A 25,858-nucleotide genomic window follows, 5' to 3' on the forward strand; every position below is an offset into this window, starting at 1 on the left:
CTCAGCCAGCAGATGGCAGTCTCCCCTCAGTATGACACTCACTGCTGTTTTCTTCTACCAGAAGAGTAAAGTACATGACATGTTTTGATACAAGGTCATGCCTGCGACTACACTGACTCATCACAGCTACAATCAAGTTATACTACACTCCACTGTGCCGTCATGTCAACAGTTACCAGGAGGTCCCGCTGAGACATGAAGCAATACATCATCACTCCCTGCTTGGTTCTGTACGCAGCACATGGCATGACACTTTTTGTAAACATTCACTTCATTCTTGCTTTTATTCAGTTGACCATGAAACCAAAGCTCACTAGCAGTACAAGAAATGCACTGTGCTGTATTAATAAAAATATCCTATCCTATAGGAGAAGCATCTGCCGTGCCTTGCATGGGGCTTGAACTGACTCTGATCACATCTGTTTGTCAAAGTGTAAATGTGTAAACCTAAACAAGTTATCATTCAGTCTTAAATGATGGACAGATGGATTGCAGATATACCAATTTACCAGAATTTCATTGTATTCTCTAACTGCTTAATCAGTGGAAACACCTCTAAAAAATCTTTACAGCAGTAGATCTTTTCAGACAGGTTTCTATAGTTGCTGCAGGACTGTCTTATTTGTTGTTACACAAACATGGCCGTCACATTACCAGCACTATGTCCTTTGGAGTACACGGGTTCATGCCAGCGTCATGTTCATCTTCAAAGCAGTGTTGTGCTCTTCATGCTTGCAGTGACTGCTGAAGGGATTTAAATACTTGTGCAATGCATTTTCTGAGACTTTGATTCCACAATTTGCATGAATTCTACAGCGAATGAGATTAGGACCTGGAGTTTCCTTTAAGTAAACTCTTTCAAACTTGTTTCGACTCCTCCTGTGTCAGAGGACTGGCAGCTCGGGAGCTTTAGGACGAGGTGAAACTGTGCCAGGAGAAGATCTTTCTTCGGTTCTTTTAGGGCTAAACTGGGATTAGTACATCGCTCATGGTGACCTAACTGCGCAGATTATGCGTTCACTTCTTAATCTGACCACGATGTACAATCAAACAATGACCTGCTACAAGGGGATGGATTAGCAGAGTATACACTGATGACATGCTAAATACTGCATGTATCAGGGGAGCCCCCTGTGGCTACTCATCTAGGTCCTATGGCTAATGACGGCCCGGGGTAAGTGCACCATGACCTGCTGTAAAGAGATTTGAATACTGAATCATGGCATATTTAAAACATGGGGCAAGGGATTACCCAAAAATATGCAGTATGGTATTTATCCTTTACCCCAAGAGAGTTGTAGAACTGTTATTTGAAGTCTTCAGAGTAAATTACCATACTTTGTATATAGTAAATCTTGAGTTGACATGCTCCCATACTTAGTTACTTTTTTATGTTCAGTGTTTTCTTACTCTCCTGAACATTCAGTCAGGGGGCAAAAAGATTTAAACACACTGAAACCCTAAGACAACAGAGGGGGCCCTGCTGGTCTTAGAGACCCCCCAGTGATTTATAGCAGGATTATGTATTCCTCTAATCTCCTATCCAGGTCATGCACTGATAGTTAAGACCTTGATTTATGGACAATCATGGTGGAGACATGCAGTAAATATTATATATTTGTATTTATACTAAAGCTTTTTATTGCAAACCTGTCTTAAAAAGCACTTTCTGATATTCTCCTGGTGCAAGGTTAATAACAATATCTTTATTTGTAGAGCATTTTTCGAGCTTATCTGATGCTCAGTGGGAGGCTGTTTCAAAGACAAGGAGCAAGAACTGAAAAGGCTCGATCACTCATCTTTAACCTGGACTCTGGAACAGTTAGAAGACCCAGACTAGCAGACCTGAGGGGCCTGTTTGGGCGGTACAGTGTGAGAAGCTCAGTTATATACTGCAGTGCCAGATCACTGAGAGCTTTATATGTAATTAAAAGAACATTAAAATGGATTCTAAAAGAGACAGGGAGGCCAAATTAGGTGTGATGTGTGAGAATCGTTTTGTTTTGGTCAAAAGTCTAGCTGCTGAATTTTGAATAATCTGGAGCTGGTGCAAAGCTCCATTGTGTGGTGTGGATGTGTGATTGTACTGTGCTAATACTAACGTAGTAAAGAGACTTTTATGGCGTCATTTACACTTACAGGTCTGCAGTTTAGGCAAAGTGTTGTATCATAGCATTTCCATTAGTCTTCAATATATACTGTACTTATCAGAGGTGCAAGATGCACTCTTGAACTACAGAAAAAGAAGAAATACCAGTGTTAAAATGCTCTGTTACAACTAAAAGGCCTGCATTTAGAACTTCATTTAAGTAAAAGTACAAAACTATTAACATCAAAATATACTTTAAGTACCAAAAGTTGCATACCCTTTATGCAGAATGGCTCATTTCAAAATAACTGGATTTAAATGCATGATGTGTTTACTTTAATGCTGCAGCTGGTTAAAGTGGAGCTCATTTTTAATGGCTTTATATACTGCTTGGTAGTTGGTGCACAAGTTTTTATCATATCCTTATCTATTATAATACATCATGTATTATAATAGATAAGGATATACAGTACAGGCCAAAAGTTTGGACACACCTTCTCATTCAATGTGTTTTCTTTATTTTCATGACTATTTACATTGTAGATTCTCACTGAAGGCATCAAAACTATGAATGAACACATGTGGAGTTATGTACTTAACAAAAAAAGGTGAAATAACTGAAAACATGTTTTATATTCTAGTTTCTTCAAAATAGCCACCCTTTGCTCTGATTACTGCTTTGCACACTCTTGGCATTCTCTCGATGAGCTTCAAGAGGTAGTCACCTGAAATGGTTTCCACTTCACAGGTGTGCCTTATCAGGGTTAATTAGTGGAATTTCTTGCTTTATCAATGGGGTTGGGACCATCAGTTGTGTTGTGCAGAAGTCAGGTTAATACACAGCCGACAGCCCTATTGGACAACTGTTAAAATTCATATTATGGCAAGAACCAATCAGCTAACTAAAGAAAAACGAGTGGCCATCATTACTTTAAGAAATGAAGGTCAGTCAGTCCGGAAAATTGCAAAAACTTTAGATGTGTCCCCAAGTGGAGTCGCAAAAACCATCAAGCGCTACAACGAAACTGGCACACATGAGGACCGACCCAGGAAAGGAAGACCAAGAGTCACCTCTGCTTCTGAGGATAAGTTCATCCGAGTCACCAGCCTCAGAAATCACAAGTTAACAGCAGCTCAGATCAGAGACCAGATGAATTCCACACAGAGTTCTAGCAGCAGACCCATCTCTAGAACAACTGTTAAGAGGAGACTGCGCCAATCAGGCCTTCATGGTCAAATAGCTGCTAGGAAACCACTGCTAAGGAGAGGCAACAAGCAGAAGAGATTTGTTTGGGCCAAGAAACACAAGGAATGGACATTAGACCAGTGGAAATCTGTGCTTTGGTCTGATGAGTCCAAATTTGAGATCTTTGGTTCCAACCGCCGTGTCTTTGTGAGACGCAGAAAAGGTGAACGGATGGATTCCACATGCCTGGTTCCCACTGTGAAGCATGGAGGAGGAGGTGTGATGGTGTGGGGGTGTTTTGCTGGTGACACTGTTGGGGATTTATTCAAAATTGAAGGCACACTGAACCAGCATGGCTACCACAGCATCCTGCAGCGACATGCCATCCCATCCGGTTTGCGTTTAGTTGGACGATCATTTATTTTTCAACAGGACAATGACCCCAAACACACCTCCAGGCTGTGTAAGGGCTATTTGACCAAGAAGGAGAGTGATGGAGTGCTGCGGCAGATGACCTGGCCTCCACAGTCACCGGACCTGAACCCAATCCAGATGGTTTGGGGTGAGCTGGACCGCAGAGTGAAGGCAAAGGGGCCAACAAGTGCTAAACACCTCTGGGAACTCCTTCAAGACTGTTGGAAAACCATTTCAGGTGACTACCTCTTGAAGCTCATGGAGAGAATGCCAAGAGTGTGCAAAGCAGTAATCAGAGCAAAGGGTGGCTATTTTGAAGAAACTAGAATATAAAACATGTTTTCAGTTATTTCACCTTTTTTTGTTAAGTACATAACTCCACATGTGTTCATTCATAGTTTTGATGCCTTCAGTGAGAATCTACAATGTAAATAGTCATGAAAATAAAGAAAACGCATTGAATGAGAAGGTGTGTCCAAACTTTTGGCCTGTACTGTACATGTATTTGTTGATTATATTTTGCATCATTAGTCTTAATCCACAAAGTAACTACTAATTAAAATTGTATATAGTTGACTTAAAAGTACAATATTTGCTTCTTAAATGTAGTGAAGCAGAAGTATACATTATTAGAGGAGAACACTAAAGTAAGGTCCTCAAAACTGTACTTATGTTCACTATTTAAGTAAATGCACTTAAATACTTTCCACCACTACTACTTGTATCATCATATTGCGGCTTCTAAAGTTCAAATTAGCCGCCCACAGTTGACTGATTTGCAGGATGTTGCAGGATTGCAGGATTCCCCAAATAAACAGGCCTTTCTCAAAACTAAGTTCAGATCAGTGGGGTAGTAAACGACTTCATCAAACAACAAAAAACTAAGATTAAAAAAAATGGGCAGCGAGTTTCTCTTATCTCCTGTTACCGCGTCTGTGGGCGGCTACTTTTGAACTTATTTGGAAGCCGCAATAAAGTTAAAGATCTTAACCCCATGGCGTCTTCCACGCTCAACACTCACTGCAACACACCTGTCTTTAATTAAAGGTTCCCAAGATGCCGGGTCAGGTGGTGCATTAACGTGACTTAAAAAAATAATAGGAAACTAGGATTTGCTATAAATTACGGAAGCGTATTGCATTCACTTGACAAATAAAAAAAGCCCTGTTTTTCAGAGTAATTTTTTCTGTTTTTCTGAGTAATTTTTCCCTGTTTTTCGTGGTAATTTTTTTCTGTTTTTCTGAGTAATTTTTTCCCTGTTTTTCGTGGTCATTTTTTTCTGTTTTTCTGAGTAATTTTTTCTGTTTTTCTGAGTAATTTTTCCCTGTTTTTCGTGGTAATTTTTTTCTGTTTTTCTGAGTAATTTTCCCCCTGTTTTTCATGGTAATTTTTTTCTGTTTTTCGGGGTATTTTTTTTCCTGTTTTTTGTGGTAATTTTTTTTCTGTTTTTCTGAGTAATTTTTCCCTGTTTTTCGTGGTAATTTTTTCTGTTTTTCTGAGTAATTTTTCCCTGTTTTTCATGGTAATTTTTTTCTGTTTTTCGGGGTATTTTTTTTCCTGTTTTTTGTGGTAATTTTTTTTCTGTTTTTCGTGGTAATTTTTTTTCCTGAAGGAGGAGACGAGATACTTCAAAATCTCGCGAGAAGCTCCCACCTGGCACCTGCAAGTGATCTGCATGTATTTTGCATCCGTGCTCTTGCTCCTAGACAATTTCAACTACAGGATCAATAAGGGTAAGGCACATAATTAGTTACACACAGGGTATGATAATCTAGCTATGTTTTCCACTGCATCCTTCTAGTGTAGGCCTATCGCTCAGTGTAACAGGTTAGGTTAGTAACAGGTTGTAACAACGTTAGCTGACAAACGTGTATGGGCATGATTTCAGTTGTCAGCTAACATTGTTACAACCTATTACTAACCTAACCTGTTACACTGAGTGAGCAGGAGTCACCATGGATGCAGGGGTCACTTGCAGGTGCCAGGTGGGAGCTTCTCGCGAGATTTTGAAGTATCTCGTCTCCTCGTTCAGGAAAAAAAATTACCCTGAAAAACAGAAAAAAATTACCACGAAAAACAGAAAAATAAATAAATTACTCAGAAAAACAGAAAAAAATTACCACGAAAAACAGAAAAATAAATAAATTACTCAGAAAAACAGGGCTTTTTTTATTTGTCAACTGAATGCAATACACTTCCGTAACAAATGGCTCCAACACATCATATTGCTCCTAGTCAGGCTGTTATACCGGGCCTTTCAGTCAAATATGCTACATATTTTTCTTAATATCACAGTGTATTGAACATTCCTACTAACACATGGAAATACTGCACTTATCCTTCATTAAATAGGATCTCACTGGAATTTTATCATGTGCCAATAACTTTAAAAAGGTAATGCGAACAGTAGAAGCGCAATTTTCTGGGGCTGCTGTGATCAAATATTTCAAGGAAAATGAAAATATACAGTGACTATTAACTAGTAAGAGTAATTTTACCCAGATGTGCAGATGACAAAGTCACTCTCCAGTATTGGAACAAAAGATAACCTGCAGTCACATCTTAAAGGTGAAGTAGAGGTGATGTGGAGGTGCCAATACTGAGGAGGCTGCAAGTTTTTCAACTGCAGTCATCCATCAAAGGGTCAAAGGTCACACATCAATTGCCACCTCCAGTGTCCTCACATCTTTACTGAAGTCTAACAGTCGCCAATATAAGAGCAGAGGTCCAAAATCTATCACCAGCTAAATGCTGTGTGTGGGTGTTGTGGCTGCCAGTGCCCTTCTCTATGAGCTGCACAAGCACTAAAGGGATTTTATTGATTTTCTGATTTTTCTTTTGCTGCCAGCTTATCAGTACTGATGCACAGTACATGTGTTTCAGTCACAAGTCCTGTGGCTGTGCTCTGTCGCCTCCTCACCTTAGCTGCACTGATCTGTTCTTTCCTGAACCGCTCCAGAGGCATAATCAGCACATCATTGGCGTTCTCGATCTGGGGGCAAAAAGACACACAAACCAAAGCTACTATATGATGCTGGGCATGGAATAGTTTTCTAGGAATGACAAAGGCCTTTATATAGTAATAATAATAATAATGCAAAAACATACTCTCCATCCACAGCCAGTACAAGTAGTTATGTCACTCACCATCCGTGTCCTCTCATCCTCCAGGTTCTGTAGCACCGCTGCAAACTCCTGAAGAGACTTGGCTGAGGACAGACATGTTGGTCAACAGACAGAGACATAACAGACAAGAGATAATTAGAAAGAGAGACAGAGACAAAGTTATTAGTTATGTCAAACAATTATCATGAGAAACACACAAGTACAGGCAAACAGAAAGAGGGAGAGTGTTTGAAGAGAGCTGGCACGAGGTGGTGGGGATGAAGCTTTGTTTCTGCTCTTGGACCTCATACAAATGTTTCTAAAGTCATGACACAGCAGAGTAATTAACTGGAAATGAAACCGCAATTTAGATGGTCTGTTTCTATGGTGCTTTCACAGTGAGCACAGCTCAGTGCTTGTTTCCCCGCTCGCTGGCAAGCGAGGACTGGCTACATTGTTTTATGTCAGAGTTTCCACTTCAATTGCCTCCGTCCCTGTCCAACACTTCACACGCACGCACACACTTAAACCCTCAGACACAGCGAGTGCACATAACATACTCAACACGTGCAGTATGTGCACAGGGAAATCACACATGCATGCACATACACAGTGTATTCCTACTCATCACGACACACACTCACTCTGCTTTTCAAAATCAGACTTCAAGTAACAGGATTTGGCTCTTGGAAGTTAGATCCAACTAAAAGGGAGAAGAACCTCAGGACTATGTGAGGAATGCATTAAAACAAAGTGTGCGATGGTTTAATAAAGCTTATAAACCTCTCAGTAAGCTCAATCACATTCTTTATCAATCACATAGAGCTAAGCTATTCTTCCATTGCATTTTATTTAATGAAAGTATGATCTTTAGACTGATATCCTGTAGAGCCGTTTGAAGTGAAATCATCACTGTACCGGAGAGAAGGAACGAGTTTGGACACGAGTATAACTAAGAATATCCTAAGAACAACAGTTCCACAGTGCAGCCCAGTTGAGCGGCAAGCTGTTCAGGAAAGATAGCTGGGGTTAGTTAAACAACAGTAGTGGGTGGGACAGGCCAGTGAGAAGCTGCAGCCTGCACAGACAGAGCCAGGCAGCACGGGAGGGTGTGGTGACTGCTGCATGTTTCACAGCGGGCTGCTTGGACGGTGATAGAAAGAGCACTGAGGGGCCTAGATGAGTTCATGGAATAAAGGATTATATTCTCACGTACTGTAGACTACACCACAGTTTTATACAACATTCTAATGTGAGTTTAACACTAGTTGGGGAGCAACATAAACAGGCTTTACATGTCACTTCAAGTACAATACTTTATCATGTCTTTATTATAGAGGATGAGGCAACACTGACACTGTAATCATGACTGTATATCTTTTGTATATGGAGCTTTTATTGAGCTGAAATCTGCACTGTAAACTGGACTGTAAAGCTCATGTTATCCACACAATGGATGTGCCTGATGCTACTGGAAAAATCTAGTTATTGATTGTTAGCACATCACATAATGACAACAGAAGAATGAAAAGAGGAGAGTGAGGATTAGGCTCCTGCATATTTTGACCGGCTACAGCTTCTGTGACCCCGTGAGAGGTTCTTTTCTGATAATGATATAGTTTATATTATGTTGAGGATTCTAACAAGGAAATAAAATTAAATAAATAAAACAAAGGAAGATTAATAGTGACAACTAAAGATGATAAAGCACCAAAATGGCTGCAAATTCAAATATAAAATCAAATGATCACAGTATTTAAGTTCATAGTTGATGAAGAATAAGTTTTACTTTGACTGTTCATTAGTTGCTGTTTTAAATGAAAAGTGATCGTCCTTTTTTACCCCCATTTAGGCACCAAAGTCAAAATATGATAATGATTGTTATAGCTTCCTGTGCAATAGCACTTAGCATCAAGCTGGCCTTTAATTTTTGATTTCAGCGACTATAAATGACAGCGTTTTGTCTCCCGTCTCTTTACAGGCTGTCCCCTCTGTCGCTACAGGGAGTATATAGGATTTCATATCAGCAAGCTCACCTATGCATATCTCATCATCCGTCTCAGCGTCTCCAATACACTGGAATTTAAACTCATTGAGCGAGTCGGCGAACTTCCTCTTGGCCGTTGACAGACCTGAGAGAAAGAGAGAAGAGAAGAGACAGTGAGGTTTACTGACATCTTATTTCAGCAGTGAGGACCATATAAAGCATCACATATTACTTTTAAGTTTGGTTTGCTGTCCTAAAAACATGTAATGAGCCCCTGAAAGTGGATATCAATCTCTAGTTCTGATTAGACTTATTTTATAACATGCTGTTAGTAAAAGTGAGAGTGAGCGGAGGGAGGCTCAATGCAGACAGGCGGATACTCTGAGTGGATCCCCAGTGGTGTTAGTGATGAAGGTCAAAAGCTCTTACATTTGTGTGGAGTTTTTGTGTCTGTGCATGTGTGTGTGTGTGTGTGCTAACAAGTGCAAAAGTTCCATTAAACTTAAGTCACATCAGCCAAGTGAGGCGGTGAAAAGCGCCGGACAGATGGATGCCTTTCAAATAATACATGAGGCGCTAAGAGCTCCTAGGAGACAGACACTCACGGCGAGTTTGGCTTCCCGTCTATTTAAACCCAAGACAGGGTCACCTTCACAGCCATATTTCCTGTTGCCGCATTGGCCGAGGTCAGCCGCATATGCATGATTGGAGGGAAAGAGACACTTCTCATAACTTTCTGAGAAACTGCACATATTGAGGAACGACACACTGCGACTAGGAACTGCATGTTATCCTGAGTTAGAGGAATTTGAAAATGCTCATATCCTCTACTGATGCCTTCCTTTACTTTCATGGTCAAAGATATAGACGAATACTGTAACTATGATGTGGTCTGCCTCAGCAGGGATCTCCAACTTCTCCAGAGAGAGGACAGAAACTATGCAAAACACACACACCAGCCAGTTTTACAAACTACTGATGGAAGTTAAAATAAAGACAAGGATGCAGAGAAATGAAGAGGGAAGAGAGATCAAGAGTCTCATGGAAAGACGGATGGGAGTCAGGGAAAGGACAGTGAGTGTAGAGAGACAAGACAGACAGAGTGTAATTGACCATGTTCATGTAAATACCACACCATGCAGATATCTTTGTGTGTGTGTGTGTGTGTGTGTGTGTGTGTTTGGAAAGATCTACTGCAGCTTGCCAATCGGCAAAATGAAACACAGACCTAGGCGCTCCTGCATGTTCTGCCAGAAACACACACGCTGGCAGACACAAATGCACACACACGCACACACACACACACACACACACACACACACCATCTCTCCTGGGATAAACTCTGTAAAACACACAGTCACAGCGGCTCTGTAGCGTCAAAATAACTTAAGTATGACCGAACTGAGACCACACTCTGACCTTGGAGGATAAACTGCGGCTTTACAGTGCCAGTGTCCAGTGGAGTAAAGAAATACTACTAGTTCTTCTCGTCCGTCCCCTGGTACCCTATGTACTGTCACAATTAATTCAAAAGTAGTAGCCCTAAAATAAAAATTATAACAAAGTTGGAGAGCAAAAAAACTTAAGTGAGATACATTACAATGAACTGTGCTGGAGATTACAAATCCAAGTTTAACAGTTTAAAAAGAGGTTAATAATGCGACTAAATGTCATTATAAATAAGTTGCAATAATATAAATACCAACAAAAACCTGTTTATTATATTGCTAAAACCTTATCTGAAACAGGTCTTACATCTAATAGAAGACATGGATATTGAAGACTTATGAAATGAGGCCAACAGCAAATGGTCATGACCCTTTTACAGTCACTTGTGTCTTTCCCACCATTGAGCGAATGAAAACGTGTCGAGGTTAGAGACGGCACGGCGTTTCTGCTTAAAAGGAAAGTTACAGCCGACTCTTTGAAGCCGCTGTGTGTGCATGCACAGCTTTGAAAGCCAGAAATGTCAGCACCTGGCAAATTCATCTGTGAGATATGAGGAGTGACTCAACAGCAACAGTGAGAGCTCTGCAGAAATATCAGGGTGTTTTTGTGCTGTTCCTGATGATAATTCATTGGCAGTGACTGTGGAGAGAGTAGGGAACCATTATTTTGCATGTTATCAAAACACTGTGGAGCACTAAAGTGGCAATCAACCCAAAATCCTTTGTCAAATCAGCTACCATGAAGAGTTATATTAGCTGATAAGGTTTCATGAACCTGTGTGACCCCAGTGCGACTGATGTCATGCTATGTGTCCACTGAGCTACACACAGCTGTATCTCTTTCTACACCGTCCTCCTCACTCTTGCTTCCCTGCTCTCTATTTATTTTTGGCCCTTGCCTCCCTTCTCTCTCCTTTCTGCCACTGACAGCTCCTCTCAGCACCTTGTGAGTGAAACGTGCCTGTCGTTGTTAATTTCTTCATGCTGGCTCCTGCCACACTCCTCGTGCTCCCTTTCATAAACATCAAAACCAGCCACAGACCGAGGAGTAGGAAAACAGACGGGCATTTTAAAAAAAAGCACAGCCTCAGATACACTTACATACGCTGTTAGATGAGTATCAGTCATGCACTTCTACTTCATTTTGCCATTTCATACATTTTGTTCTGCCAACAGCACTTGGTTTCATTTGAACATTATGTTGCTAGTAGCAACCATTACTGGCAGTTTTATAACAGTTTAACTGACATTGTTACATCCACCATTTTGTCAGATGAGTGCTGACTGGCATTTTTTATCTACTGCGCAAATGCTCTTGTTGGAGCATTATTTGTAGACACTCCTTCTATTATCTCTGCCAGGCATGAGTGGATCATGCCTTCAGCTGTATGTGTTCATGTGTGTATCTTTCTGTCCTAAGCTAATCTCTCATACTACTGGACCAATCAGCCTAATATGCTCAAACACCTCACATGGTTGCAGTGATTCACAAGTTTTGAAAAACCTGTTTTATTGATTGGTCTGTTTTATAGCATCATTGACTGCTGACTCCTCACTCCTTCTAACCTTGCGGCTGGCAGGGGCTGTGAGTGTTCAACACATTCACATAGCCAAAACGCATTTCCCACAATCAGCTAGGCGACAACAAGTCTTACTTTTCTGTACCAGGCAACATTTTAGCCTTTATTGTGGTTTAAAAACGTACATTCATAGAAAAGTCTGGCCGCATCTTGGAGCAACTGGAGTATCTGCAAATTAATTCCATGCCCAATATGGTAAGATTCACTAAAATTAGGCATGTTATGAGATAAATAACTAACTTAGTTTTCAGGGTGCTGGGAGAGTGAACTGAATGAGACTCTTCTTTGTTTGAGAGGGCAAATAGAGGTAGAGGTTTCTCTCATCAAGCATGTCTATCACCTTGATAATCTAACCTGCATTTGTCTCTCTTTTCATTCCACTCTTCACTCTCTTTCAGGCACACTTGCTGGACGCACAGCCTGCCTTGCACTCCCTGTTTCCCAACCACATGCTCCCAGACACACCTGGCAGAGATCTACAATCTGCTGAGTGCACTTTACTAGTTACAGCTGTTTTGTGATCTGGTAGAATTTAGTTTTCATATGATCAGCCTTTTGCTAACCAAGCTGGCCACCATACAAAGTGTCTGGAGCTAATGTGTTGCTAATGTAACATTGTAGGGAACAGCTGAATTAAAAGTACTGTTGGGACAACCACTGTGTATCTTGTTTAAACAATTAATTACTGTGTTATGCATCCTGTTAGGACTAAATAATGTTTCACTGGCGACATTTTGTTTCTTGACATGAAGCACATTGTAACAGCATGACTGCTACTCTGTACTTTTGTGAATCCAGTCTTGCACCATATTCATTTTGATCTAACTCTTGTTTATGGAAACATTTTCTGATTTCTGATCACTCTCATGAAATTTGATGTCCTATTCTGTTTTCACAGTTCTACTACTGCTTCCAGAAAAACCTCAAAGGCAATCTGTGTCTTCAACCTATATTACCTCCACTAAGGAGATAACATCAGTAATATAGGTTGGTCGGTTTGTTTGTCAGCAGGATTACGGAAAAACTACAGGCCTGAAATTCATAAAACTTGTTGGAAGGGTGTAGAAGGGGCCAGAAAAGAAACCATTAAATTTCACAGCAAATTCGAGTCACAGGGCAGATAAACAAATTATATTTCATTTTAGTCAACATTGTAAGATCGGGCATTTGGGGACAAACTCTAACTCACTGGGTAGAGCGTGTGCCCTACAGTGTATACAGACTCTTACTTAGCTGCGACCCAAGTTCGATTCCAACCTGTGGCCCTTTGCTGCATGTCATCCATCCTCTCTCTCCCAACCAGTTTTGAGCTGTACTATCAATTAAGGCATAAAAACGCCTGAAAAAATATATCTAAAAAAAAAAAAAGAAAAGAGATAGGTCATTTGGCATTGGCAGAGGTCTGTGCCAGTCTAGCTGGAAGTGTGTTTAGCTTGCTGCATATCTGTCCACCTACATGTATTGTGAGGACAAAAGACTTTCCAAAATGCCTTTGGTCAGACAGTCAGTATGAACTTTTGGCAGGACAGAGCAACAGTTGAGAGGTTTTTCATTTGGTAAATACTTTCATAAAATCATGAGATCTATTGAGTCTGTTGGACACAGAAACATGGATGTAGAACCTGTGATTACACCCATGTCTGAAGACCTTATGCCTTAATAGCTAATCGAGCAATGGTTTCACAACTGCCATCAAGGCCTGAATTAGAAGACTTGAAATTAGCTGAAATATATAAAGAATAGGAGGTTTAGGGGCTTGGTTTGCCAAGACATTTTTAACACAGTTATGGAAAATAAACAAACAAGCTGTTGTGTGTTTGTTTTAGTGAAGCCAGAATCCTGTGTCACTACAGAAACTGCTTTTTAAAATGACATCTACAGTGGCGTTAACATGCAGACATGGTGACTGCTGCTTGACTGTGAGCGGAAAAATTCTTCTGTGATGAATTTCTTCCTGTATAACCTTCAAACATCCGTCTGAAATGTTAAGTTTATAGAGAAGCCCCTCCTCTGATTCTGTGGGACTCACCCCTGTAAGTGATTGTCACTGATGTTTCAGACAAACCCTCAATGCACCCAGAAATGCAGAGTACATCACAAATACACTATCAGCTTTTTCAACAAAGATCAAGTGTTTTAGGGGAGATTTTTCCCTAACAGACAGAATCTATACGCAACACATAAGAGATGAATGCCCTGATGGGTCTGGTAGTCCATGGTCACTGCTGAAATGAAACTGCTTATCTTAACTGACAAACATATCCCTCCCTGTTTTTTTGTGTTTTCTTATCAGCTCAGATTGAAAGTGTTTAACCGTTGGTTTGGAGAACAAAAGCTGAAAGGTTACAAACCGTTTCTGATTTGAAACTGCCCACTTCTGCAAACAGGTTACTTAAGTTACTGGTTACGCATCTGAAAACCACCTCTCAGAATTTCAAAAATCTTACACATGCTTGGAGAGAAACATTTTAGACTTTGAAAATCAGAGCTAATCAGAGCAACAAACTGTCCTCATTGAGACCAGTACACACAAACAACCCTACAAAAAGGCAGACTTGGATACTGTCAGTTCATAGCTGAAATGTTGAGTCACAGTTCACAAGCAGTTTTTCAGCTTGATATATAAAAAAATAATAATAATTTAGCATCAAGCTCAAATATATGTGGCTGTTTAAGTGGTCGTAAATTTAAATGCACCTCAAGCAGAGCATTAAAACATAATGAAAACATTCTTAATAGGATCTCCCTGGTGGAGTGTTGCCTAACCTTTAGTACTAAATGCTGGTGGAGGCACATTAGGTCAGACCATTGTATTTTATGCGAGCATTAAAAAGTACAGCAGTCACCACAGTTTATGCACAAGTAAAATAGGCCTTCATAAGGTTAACACTGATCCTCAAAATTAAGTGCTTAACACCTACAAGAGTGAATTTATACACCTTGCTGTGCGCATTAAAGGCTGAGCATCTGATAAGGTGAATTATCCAGGTTGGGTTTTTTTTTTGTATGAATGTGTGGCTGATTTGTCCTTCCTCATTGTTATAATTCAGCAACAGTGACCATAATCCATTGGAATGGGTGCAAAAACTATTAGGACTGCATTATTGTTCATATTATTGTTTGTCAGTTACTTGACAGTGTTGCTATTAAGATAATAACACATTTTTAAATGCTGCAAAGTCCAAGTTGTATTTACATGCCGCAAGGACTTTCACTGTTTATCTTTGTGCTGGTGCACTGAGCAACTGACTTTATTCTTCTTTGGAAACAATGAGTTCAGGTTGCATCACTCAAATCTGTGATGAAAAACAAACTTGCCAGCGTGCATTTGTGTTTAGTTTACTCGCCCTTGGAGGATGTCTCACTGTACATTTTGGCAAACGGTGTGATGAGGTAACGTCAAAGAATATTTTCTGGCTCGTATACGCAGATACATCATGCATGTCATATCGCTCCCCGTAGCCATGTTCTCCATAGATGCTGGCAAGACTCAGACACATGCAAACACACATGAACGTTCACGCATCTGTACACAAGCACACATCGGCTCCGAGCGGGGCTCTCGGGCTCACTCTGACTATTTTTCTAAATTGAAAACACATTGTTGGCTAATATGATTCTGTAAGATCCCGCCAACACAAATGAATTACTACAAAACAAAGAGGGAATTACATGCCACAACAAGTACATTGTCCAGAGTGTAAGAGAACGTCTACTTACAGATGTAGCAGCGCTGATGCCTTATTACCATTTATGGTACTGTAGTGATTTCACTGCGGTGATTCACAGGTTCACCAGTGTACAAAGAATAACATTAGAGGTATATCATGACTGGGTGGTCACAGCATCATATCACTGATCATCTCTGAGCTGTGCAATTGATTGCCACTAATTGCAGCAGCCATTTTTTCAGAGGTAAAAGATCAGTTCACCCAAAATGCTAAAACAAACAACCAAAAATCAACTTATACCTAGAAAGGAAAACAAGCTTCTTTTCCCTTGATTTTCTTAGAGTGAATTTTGGTGAAGACACATTAATACAGTACCTAACCACGGACTATTGATTACATTGGCTATTTCTAAGTTCCTTTTTTTTGTCCTTTACTGCAAATACTAGTAGAGACATGACACAAAACGAGGACACAGAAGTTCAAGGACAATGTCTTAACCCTCAGGCTACAGGGCTGCCCTGACACTGGCCATTTTTGACTAACATTGCCCCATTTACATATGTCCATCAAGTGCACAGTCCATTTAAATAAACCACCAAACACAATTGAATTAAACATTACATAGCCCCTGCTGCTGCACCAGCATTCCATCGTTGGTACTGCTGCGTAGGTCGGCTGTTAAACTGATAAAAATCAACCACCGACTAGAAAATATTTGAAATATTTTGAACATGCATTATCAGATTCGCTCTCCGGCTTCCTCCCACAGTCCAAAGACATGCAGGTTAGGTTAATGGGCAACTATAAATTGCCCGTTGGTTTGATGAGAGCGTTAATGGCTGCCTGTTTCTGTGTCAGCCCTGGTGACCTGTCCAGGGCATCACCCACCTCTCGCCCAGTGTCAGCTGGGATCAGCTCCAGCCAGCCTCTTAGGATGAGCGGGTAAAGATAATGGATGGATGGAATATCTGATCTGCAGCTGAAGGAAAAATAAAAAACATTGCTGGGGGTTCCCAGATGCACAGATGATGCTATGCTGCGACTGCTTGTTAGTGTTTGTGTGGGTCTCTGTGTCCGTGTCCAGGCAGGAAGGACAACTGAGGACAGTGACAGCTAAAAATAAGTGGCCCTGTTGACACTTGCTTCTCTGTCCTCTTCCCCTCTTCTTTCACACTTGTACGACAGAATTCCCCCCATTCTTCTGCCTTTCACTCCCTCCTGGGCTCATAACAGAGGCCAGTGGAGACACATACAAATAAACAAACAATGGCAACGTCGCTGAAAAGAAGTTAAGACAACAAACTCTTGTGATAGTCAAACTTATTTGGAAAATGAAGGTGAAGAGTGAAATTATAACCCAAACTATCTGTTGGGAACATTTGTCACAGTTTACAGACCCATTTATTGGTTTAACTTTGATCTACCACACAAACAGTTCTCCTGTGCAATGAGGGATTATCACTAAATAAAGCGCTTTACATGATTAAACTTTACTGTAGAAATGTCGCAATGTTCCCAGATCTTAGTTGGCCGCAAAACCAAAGTCACTGGAATGTGATTTGGGTTCAGTATGGTAAAAATGTGCCAGGAGTACAACATATAGGCAGACATACACAGCTATCATCACCACGGCTGCAACAATAAGATCCGAGTTGTGTCGAGAAAAGGTCCCCTGAAACTCAACGAACACTTATGTTTGCATGGTGAGCTGTAACACTACAGGGGCGTTTATCTGCCATGACATGTTGCAGTTTTGGACAAAGGGGAGGAAGGGAGGCAAGACTTGGTCACTCCTTTCTGAGGCGTCACACAGATATTTCTTAAAAAGCGTTTGCTTGTCATGTGCGGCATTAGTGGTGAGGTGAATCCTGTCAGCCAGTCACATGCTCTGCCTTCAGTTTAACAATGACATTTGAAGGACAGTGGTTTAGACACTGCTGGAATGAGGCTTCCTGCTCACAGCAGCACAGAGAAAAAAAACACATACACATTCACACACTGCACTATAAGCTACACAAAGGGAATCTGTAATTAACCACAACCATGCAGCAGAAGTGCACAACGGCCGCTGTGTGTATTAACTCACACACGCACATATAGACAGTCGAAAGAATGGGCCTGTGTGATATCAACAGGATATCCAGCAGTAGCTTGAACTCTGCAGTAGCTTTGTTCCACAAGCATGTGAATAGAAATGCTATTCATCAAGTGGGACAAACGCACACACACACACGCACATCATTCATGTGTGGACACAAAGACAGATTTCAGTCTCCTCATCTAATTCTTTACATGACCCAGCAGCCAAGCAAGGAGAGGAATTTGTGAGACTGTGAAATCATACGACACAGCGCACTAACACAATTTATGCTCTTGTCATAAAATCTTGTGATTTAACAGGATGATATCTGAATAACAATGGATTGACACATTCAAGTGTCCAGATAGAATAATCTAGGCCAGAGTTTCACTTGAGACATTTTTGTTTTGATCTTAATCGCTAAAAATTAATGTCACGGTGTAAATATTCCTTTGTGGTTGCCTTGGTTTCAGCGCCAACAGAAAAAATGTGGCATTTGAATCTAATTTACTTCCACATGTGGCTTCAGACTTGTACAATATTCGCTGAGTCGATAAAGATGCAACATCAGTTAACATGGTTCCAGCTACAGTGTGTTTCATGTTAGTCGAGTTCCAGCCCTGCGAGGAAGAAGAGTTTTCTAACTGCCAAAAAATGCTTATCATGTTTTATTATATGCACAAAAACTGCGTCCTTTGGATGGAAAATTGGCTGTTTAATGAACTATCTGAAGCTGCACTAAATAGAAATAAAAATGTGTTGCCACAACAGCCAGAAGAAAAAGACGATGCATTTTTCATGCCATCGTTATTGCATACTGTACGTTGGCTTTTCATCTCAATTTAACAGTCATATAAACAAATACAGTTCTGTGTTCCCATACTGTGAAAGATATTTAGGTCAACAGTACAGCTGGAGAGATATTGATTAAGGGTGATACCAATATCAATGGTTGAGAATTTTAAAAAAATCTGCTAACAGCACATAGGCCACTTAAAAAAGTAGCAGTAGTAAGTAACATTAAACATTTTAGCCCTTTTTAAACAGGAATTGTGCAAATTTGCAGGAAAGCCCAATCAGTCTTTTTTCAGCATTGGCAGTATAAAAACTAAATCGGGGAGTGCAGCAAAATGCCGCCTACCTACTTTTGTTTATACAGAGTGCGCCTTTTTCGGGGCAATGGGGGGCGTGAGCAAGTAACAAAACATGTAGCTCAGCGTGTGACGTAAACAGTGACGTGGGAGGGAAGCTGCGACTGGTAAGTCCTTTGGCAATAACCTCGTAAGTCGGACCGTTCTTCAGTGTCATCTGATTATGGCCTCTCCATTTGCGAGGACAAGTAGGGCACGCAATTCCTTGTCTCCCCAGTTGCTCATCTTTACAGTGTCTGTCAGGTTTGCGTTTCCCTCTTGCTATTAGCTGCTCGTTAATTCCTGCTATCAGCTGTTTCCTGTTTATCCACCGTCAGCGGTGTCATCAACAGCTCCTCCCACAGGTCATCAACAGCACCTCCCGTGGCGGAGGGCCGCCTCGGTCTGTTTAAACTAAAAGGGTTCCACCAATATGTCTACCCTATGAGGCGGAAAATTGGGCACCTCGGACCAACTCGCCAATCCAGCTCTGTGTGTCTAAACGCTCACAGCTTGCTGGCAAAACGGCCCAATATTCGCGGAAAATCTGGCAGTGTAAAAGGGGCTAGTGATGAGGAGCCCTTAAATCTGGTCATTAAAGAATTGTGAGCGGTGCACTTTTTCTCTTGTTTCCAAATTACCTCAAACGCATCTGTTGCATTTCATTACTGTCATTTCTTGTTACTTGTCCACCAGCATATACACAGATACCAATATGTTGGTGATAAGCTAATATCGTCCAGGCCGTTTTATTAATCTGGCTTTGAAAATGTGAAAGAAAACCCTCTCTTGAAGTCAGACTTGTAACACGACATTTCTATTGGTGCAGATTCAGAGCCTGGCTGTGGAAAAGGAGAGCAGCGCTGCAACATAAGCAGGCTGGGATGGACAAAACACAGAACAGGGCACTACAGCAAGGAGCCAAATCCCTTCACCTTTCTTTGGAAAATTCTGTGAAACTGACCCCGATTTCTGACAGCCAACAACCTCCCCCTTGGCCAAACAGTCTTGTTTTCTTGTATAGCTTGTTCTCTGTGTGCGTGGGTTCATGGGATGTAAAGACAGGGGGGCAAAGGGAGGAGGAACATACAGAGAGAGTAGCTAATATTGCAAAGGTCATTGCTGTCAAACTTAAATACCATCACTGTGGCATCCTGATAGCTTTATGCTGAAACAAACACACTCTAATTGAAACCTTGTGGGTTTGAATCAGCTTCTTTCCTTCCTCAACAATAAACCAGGAGCTGCTCGAGATCAACTTTATAAAGAAAAGAATGCCCAGTGTAAGTGAACATCATCAAACACTGTGCATGGACTTACAGGGCTTTCCTGTTGGGCAGGGAACATAAGGTCACTTGGACATTTAGCAGGGAGGAAACACTCCATTCGTGGCAACAATAAGTCCCAGAAGCAGGGAAAGTGTGAGAAAGAAAAAGGGCGAGGAAGTGGAGATGGCTTCTTTCAGGCGTTGCCATGGTGAGCACAGGTTGGTGGGGGAAGCAGAGGTCAAAGGTCACCCTTCGTCCGTCCATTCTGCTCAGTCAGCTTTATGGGAAGCAGACTGGGTCGGTCCACATTGACGCACAACACTGTCTCATCGCTCTTCTTGTGCCCACAGTGGAGCATATATGGGTGATTAAGGTCAAATCTGGCCATCAGTGTAGATCCTGTTACAGATCCACATTTCAGGCCCATCATCTGCCTGTAACGCGATCCACCAACACAGCTGGAGAAAAGCAGGGAAAAAAAGCTCACTGCTGTCCAGTAACATTACGTCTATAGCATCTAATACCTTGTCGTGCAGCCCCTGCAGGCAGGCTGTGTAAAGTGGGTTAATGTTCAGAGGTTAAAGGTGGATTTCTTATTGCGGCGGAATCAAACTGAGCCTCTTCGGTCATACTGTAGCATGGATGGTGTTAATTTTATGGCTGACTTGGAAAACAGCATGCGAGTGGGTATTCCAGCTACGTGCAAACAAGAAAGTCAAGTTTCAAATGTTTTGTTATGGCACATGAGAAATCATACCCAAGACCATTTCAACACAGTGTAAGTTTGAGTTGGATGTTACAGCGCTAACGTCACTTCAGAGATTGAAAGAGAGAGTGAGAGATTGGCAGAGAGAGGTGGGGAGAAAAAGTGGAAAAACAGCTCAGAGCTATATTTTATCTCATCACCTTCCAACGGCTAAGCTGGCCGCCTGTACATTAGATATGTCATCAGGACAAGCTGCTGCCAAGATGCTCAAGACAACCTCCACACTGCGGTTTAGTCTTCACACAAACATCCCCGCACACATGCAGGAGGCACATGCATTTATATATGAAAATGAGCACACATATGCATTTATTGATGATTTTTTTTTTTTAAATGTGCTGTATGTCATATTACTAATATGTTAGCTAGTTGTATACACAAGCAGGACTGAGTTTACAGCCACGCTAGTGGCTCTGTGAGGCTTGGGCACAACAGAGCTTTGTACTAAATGCTGATGTTAGCATGCTAACATGCTCTTGATGAATGTTTACCATGTTCACCATCTTAATTTAGCATATTAACATTTGCTAATTAGCAGTTCACAGTAAGTTAAGGCTGTTGTTAGTTTTGCAGACATTTGGTCATAAACCAAAGCAGGGCTCAACAATAAGGATTGCCGATTGCCCGGGGCAAATAAAACTCACGGTCGGGCAAGTAAACTAACTCACTTGCCCGATCGGGCAAGTTGCTAAAAATAGTAAAAGTTAATAACTAATTGATAAAATAAATGTATTTTAAAACGTGCTCTTCGGCTCTGATGCAGTGGTCTCTCTGCCTGAAGTCACAGGCACACGCTGTGTAACAATGTCCTGCCCACAGCCCCCATTGATATTATTTTGCGCGACTGATGCTTCATATAATAACATAACAATATACTATTTATGGTGTTATGTCATCGTGTCATTTCTGTCTCTACATGGTCACGCGTTAACAATTCTCCTCTGCTCTCTGTATCGCGCACGGCAGAGTTCCGCCACACACACAGGTGAGCACGCTAGAGCGGCTCGGGCCGCATTTTCCTGACCAAACCTGAAACCGAGCCCGGTGCAGTTTGTCAGCTGACAAAGTGACTGAAATGGACAGTGTGTAAATAACCAACAGACTGCTGTTACGCACAGACAAACACGCAGCACGGCACTCATGCTGAACTTGTGTTGCGTTCAGGCGTTGTCACGTAAATAACAACTTCCACACTTAAATAGGTCATAGCACAAAACAGCAGCATGTCAAGTGACTTTTTACTTTATTATATTCAATAAAATTGTATGTTCCTAAATCTTGAGACACCTCATATGTAAGCTAGACAGACCTTTCACCTGCTCATTACTGTGCACACATGTACTGTATGTACTTAGTCCTAAAGAGCCCTTCTGGTGCCAGTAGATACATAGAAACATCCCAGCAGGCTGTGCTTTGCAAGCATACAAAAAAGTTTCACGCATGTGAAAATTATTTTTCATGCGTGTGCTTCACCTCCGCTGCTACAACTCCATCCTAGGGGAAACACTGCTGTGTGCGTTTTGTGCAACAGGTGGATGTGGTAGTCTACTGGTAGAGTAGAGAGACAGCTAAGTAGCGTTGAAGTACAGTAGAGCGGGGCAGAGAGATGGAAGCAAAATATATTAAACCCAGTGTTAATACAGCAGAACTGGAGAGAGGGGTGAAAAATAAATAGAGGTGGGCATGGCTCAAGTAGGGCACAAAATTATAGACGAAGAACGATTGACAAATTTTTCACTTTAAGCCCTGACACTGTCATTTTTGTGTAGGAATTAAGCTACAATACATGACATACGTTGTTTTAATTAATAAATACAGTGTGAATAAAGATTACATAACATAAAAATAACTGCAGTCTTTGTTATTTGATAGCCGCTTAAATTAAACAATTTTTATAGGGCAAGTAAAAACTGACTTCGGGCAAGTAGATCTCTGACCAAGTTGCCCGACCGGGCAAGTGAAAAAAAACCTTAGCATTGAACCCTGCAAAGTATTGGACAAATTGAAACTTTGAGGGGAAGTGAGGGGATCCAATTAATCCAAAGGTGGACATGGATGTGTGAACCAAATTTTAGTGCAACCCATCCAATAGTTGAGACATTTCACTCAAAAGCACGTGAACCCTATGGCTGCGACAGAAGGAAAAAACCTGAAGCTCTCCAAAGTCGATGGGGTTCATCCTCTGGGGACCATAAATGTCTGTACAAAATTTCACAGCCATTCATTTAAAAGTTTTTGTGATATTTGAGTGTGGACCGAAGTGGTCGACCAATCAACTGACCAACACTGCCATCCATAGAGCCAGGCTGCTAGCATGTTTAAGTTTAATATCAAAGTTTTAATTTTAAAAACATTTATGCTGGTGGCTATCTACACGCTGTCAGAGTGTTAAAGAGGTGCTGTTTTGGTCATTTTGGACCTTCATTTAAAATTCAAGGCATTTGAGATTTAAGGCCAAACCTTCTTAAATTTGACAATGACAATGTGCAAGGGACAAAGCATTAGATTGTATAAGGGCTGGGCGATATGGCTTAAATTCATATCACGATAAAAAATTGTACGTCAAGTCAATACGGATAATTATCACACTAGAAAGTCAAATCAATATTTCTAAGTTTAAAGGCTGATTTTTGCTCCTGTGTAAAAGTTGAAGAAATCATTGTGTTAACTGTGGTGTACACTATTGTTTATTGTCAGAACATGACAGCATTTGTCAAATAGCAGAATATTTCCAAATTCTGAAGTAGATTCAAAACAATAATAATCAAAATAATTTCAACAAATCAAACAATGAAAAGTCAAAAGACTCTTATCTCTGGTTAGGAGCATGTCAAACTCTTTGTACAGATGGTTGAAAACATTCTGTGAGTGTTTTAGCTGACACTGTAAACAAAATACATAGCCAAATGAAAATAATCTCAACTGAGGTCAGTACTTTCTGTACAAGTTTTGTACTCATAGTGTGTCATTTCTTACCCTGGAAATCCAGAGTTCTCGCAAGAGCACAATTTGAATTTGCTCAGCGAGTCACTCTGGCAATCAGTAATGATGCTCATTACCTATGCCGTTGGAGACGAGCTGCACCAATCACATCGGTGTATCTGATATAGGCGGGCCAGAGGCGAGCTAAACAGATGACGACAGCGCTGTGACAACGAAGTCCGGAATCAGTCAGTAAACATTGCAAGATGGCTACGGATGAACACCAGTTGTTTGAAACAGCTTTGGCCGCTACAATGAACGAGTTAGACTTGGCTTTTTCTCTAAAAGAGGAACAGAAGACGGCGCTCGAATCTTTCCTTTGCAAGAAGGACGTTTTTGCTGTTTTGCCGACCAGATACGGAAAGAGTCTAATCTACCAGTTAGCTCCGCTGGTAGCTAAGCTCTGGATACGTCACCCCGTGTATTGTTCTGATTGGTCGTAGTGTTATCCAATTGCGTGCAGTAATATTTACAAATGCATGCTTGGTGCCACCCCTCGAGTTGGGCCATTTTCATTACTCATGACCAGACCCTAAATCTTTCTAGATTTGGGTCTGGATTTCCAGGCTAGTCATTTCTGCCATTTCTCATTCAAAACAATAACAAACAACTGCCTTGATAATGTCATGAAGTAACGTGGGATTGTTGCTGGTGAAAATCTAACTGGCGTGACTCAGACAGAAATCATGTTTGTGAACAAGGAATTGTATAGAAGTTTTATTCACATCCCCTTTAGTTGCATCATGTCATATCATTCTAATGAAATAGCAACGTCAGTCACATTAACTTGCTAACTTACAATCAGCATTAGGCGGGTCAACTACACAGCTACTGCAGCTAAGGTTATGTGGTGAATTCAGTCATGGGGTAGCCTAGCACTGTTATCCATGGTCTTGTTTTCTTTTTCTTCTTCTACTACTACTACAACTGATTCTCCATCTTCTTCTTCTTCTGGTTTATGGCGGGTGGCAACCGGAGTTTACTGCCTCCTTCCACGGGCATATGGATAATTTAATCATATCAAGGATTTAACAAACATTTGTTATATCTCTATCAAGGAAAATTATATCAAGATTAGACAGTTATCATTTTATTGCCCAGTCCTTGATTTTATGCATGAATTTATAAACCAAAAGTGAATGCAACATACTGGACATCATTTCAATACTTTCTAAATAAGGTCCTTATTTGCACAGTATCAAAATCCATTAGAGATTTGTGGTGATGTCAGATACAGAACACAGAAGGCATAGTAGTTACACACATCCAAAAACCATGTAGGGAAGGTGCCGGACCAATGGAAGACAGCAATGAAACATGGAGAAAGGTGTGCACACTGTAGCTCCCTTTAGTGTAATCTATCAGCACATCCACCAGTGGGCTAATGCTCTTCTTCAGACAAGTCTAAAGTATGTCCATGTGGATATGCGAATAAATCGTACTTAAGGGAGCCACAGTGTGCCGACCTTTCTTCATGTTTCATCTGATAGTGAGCAGCCTTTTATTGGCCACATAGCTCCACTTCCTATCACCAGCATGGTGCTCATGAATATGCGCTCCAAGGTAAAAGTACTCCACCACATCCACCACAGCGGTTTCAAAAGGCAAAATGTTAAAAGACACACACTCACACACAGTTTCTACATACCTCTCAATCACACACTAATTGCCGCCACTTGTATAAATATTCCTGCTGGTGCTTTAACTACAGGCTGACACACGGACCCCCCACCAACCCCCAACTGCCAGCCATTCACTGGCAGTTTTATTTTGGACACACGTTAAACCGCAGAAGGCAATGAAGAAGGAAATGAGGTAATACTAAAGCCACAATTTAGTACTTAAATTTGACACTGGTTTAAAATATTTGTCCACATTTTAAAACAGCGAATGAAACTATACAGCTGTTAGTTGACCAACATATTAAGTAATATACATATGTCATTTGTTTTAGTGGACTGGATTAAACCTAAACGAATGATTCAGGTTCCTCGGCTTACAGCTTTGATTTAGAAAAGACTTAAAGACTCAAGACCTTTAATTTCATAAATCCCAAAAGATGTGTAACATGGTGACAAATACATTTTGTTTATACTGTATTTCAAGGACCATGAACAGATTACGAACATTTGTTTCTATATTTACTACGATA

At 40.9% G+C, this 25,858-nt stretch overlaps 1 protein-coding gene across 1 annotated transcript in view; it reads right to left on the minus strand.

Moving 5' to 3' along the window:
- The window catches only part of LOC117267754 (rho GTPase-activating protein 26-like), a 133,105-nt gene that overhangs the window by 66,269 nt on the left and 40,978 nt on the right, over window positions 1-25,858 (minus strand). Inside the window, exons 2-4 of the mRNA XM_033643757.2 lie at window positions 8,831-8,926; window positions 6,837-6,898; window positions 6,610-6,681 (exon numbers count right to left, since the gene is read on the minus strand). Of these exons, the coding sequence (XP_033499648.1) occupies window positions 6,610-6,681; window positions 6,837-6,898; window positions 8,831-8,926 (230 nt within the window). The remainder of the gene's footprint in view (window positions 1-6,609; window positions 6,682-6,836; window positions 6,899-8,830; window positions 8,927-25,858) is intronic.

This window comes from Epinephelus lanceolatus, chromosome 11 (genome assembly GCF_041903045.1).
Source record: "Epinephelus lanceolatus isolate andai-2023 chromosome 11, ASM4190304v1, whole genome shotgun sequence".
Taxonomy (NCBI): Eukaryota; Metazoa; Chordata; class Actinopteri; order Perciformes; family Serranidae; genus Epinephelus; species Epinephelus lanceolatus.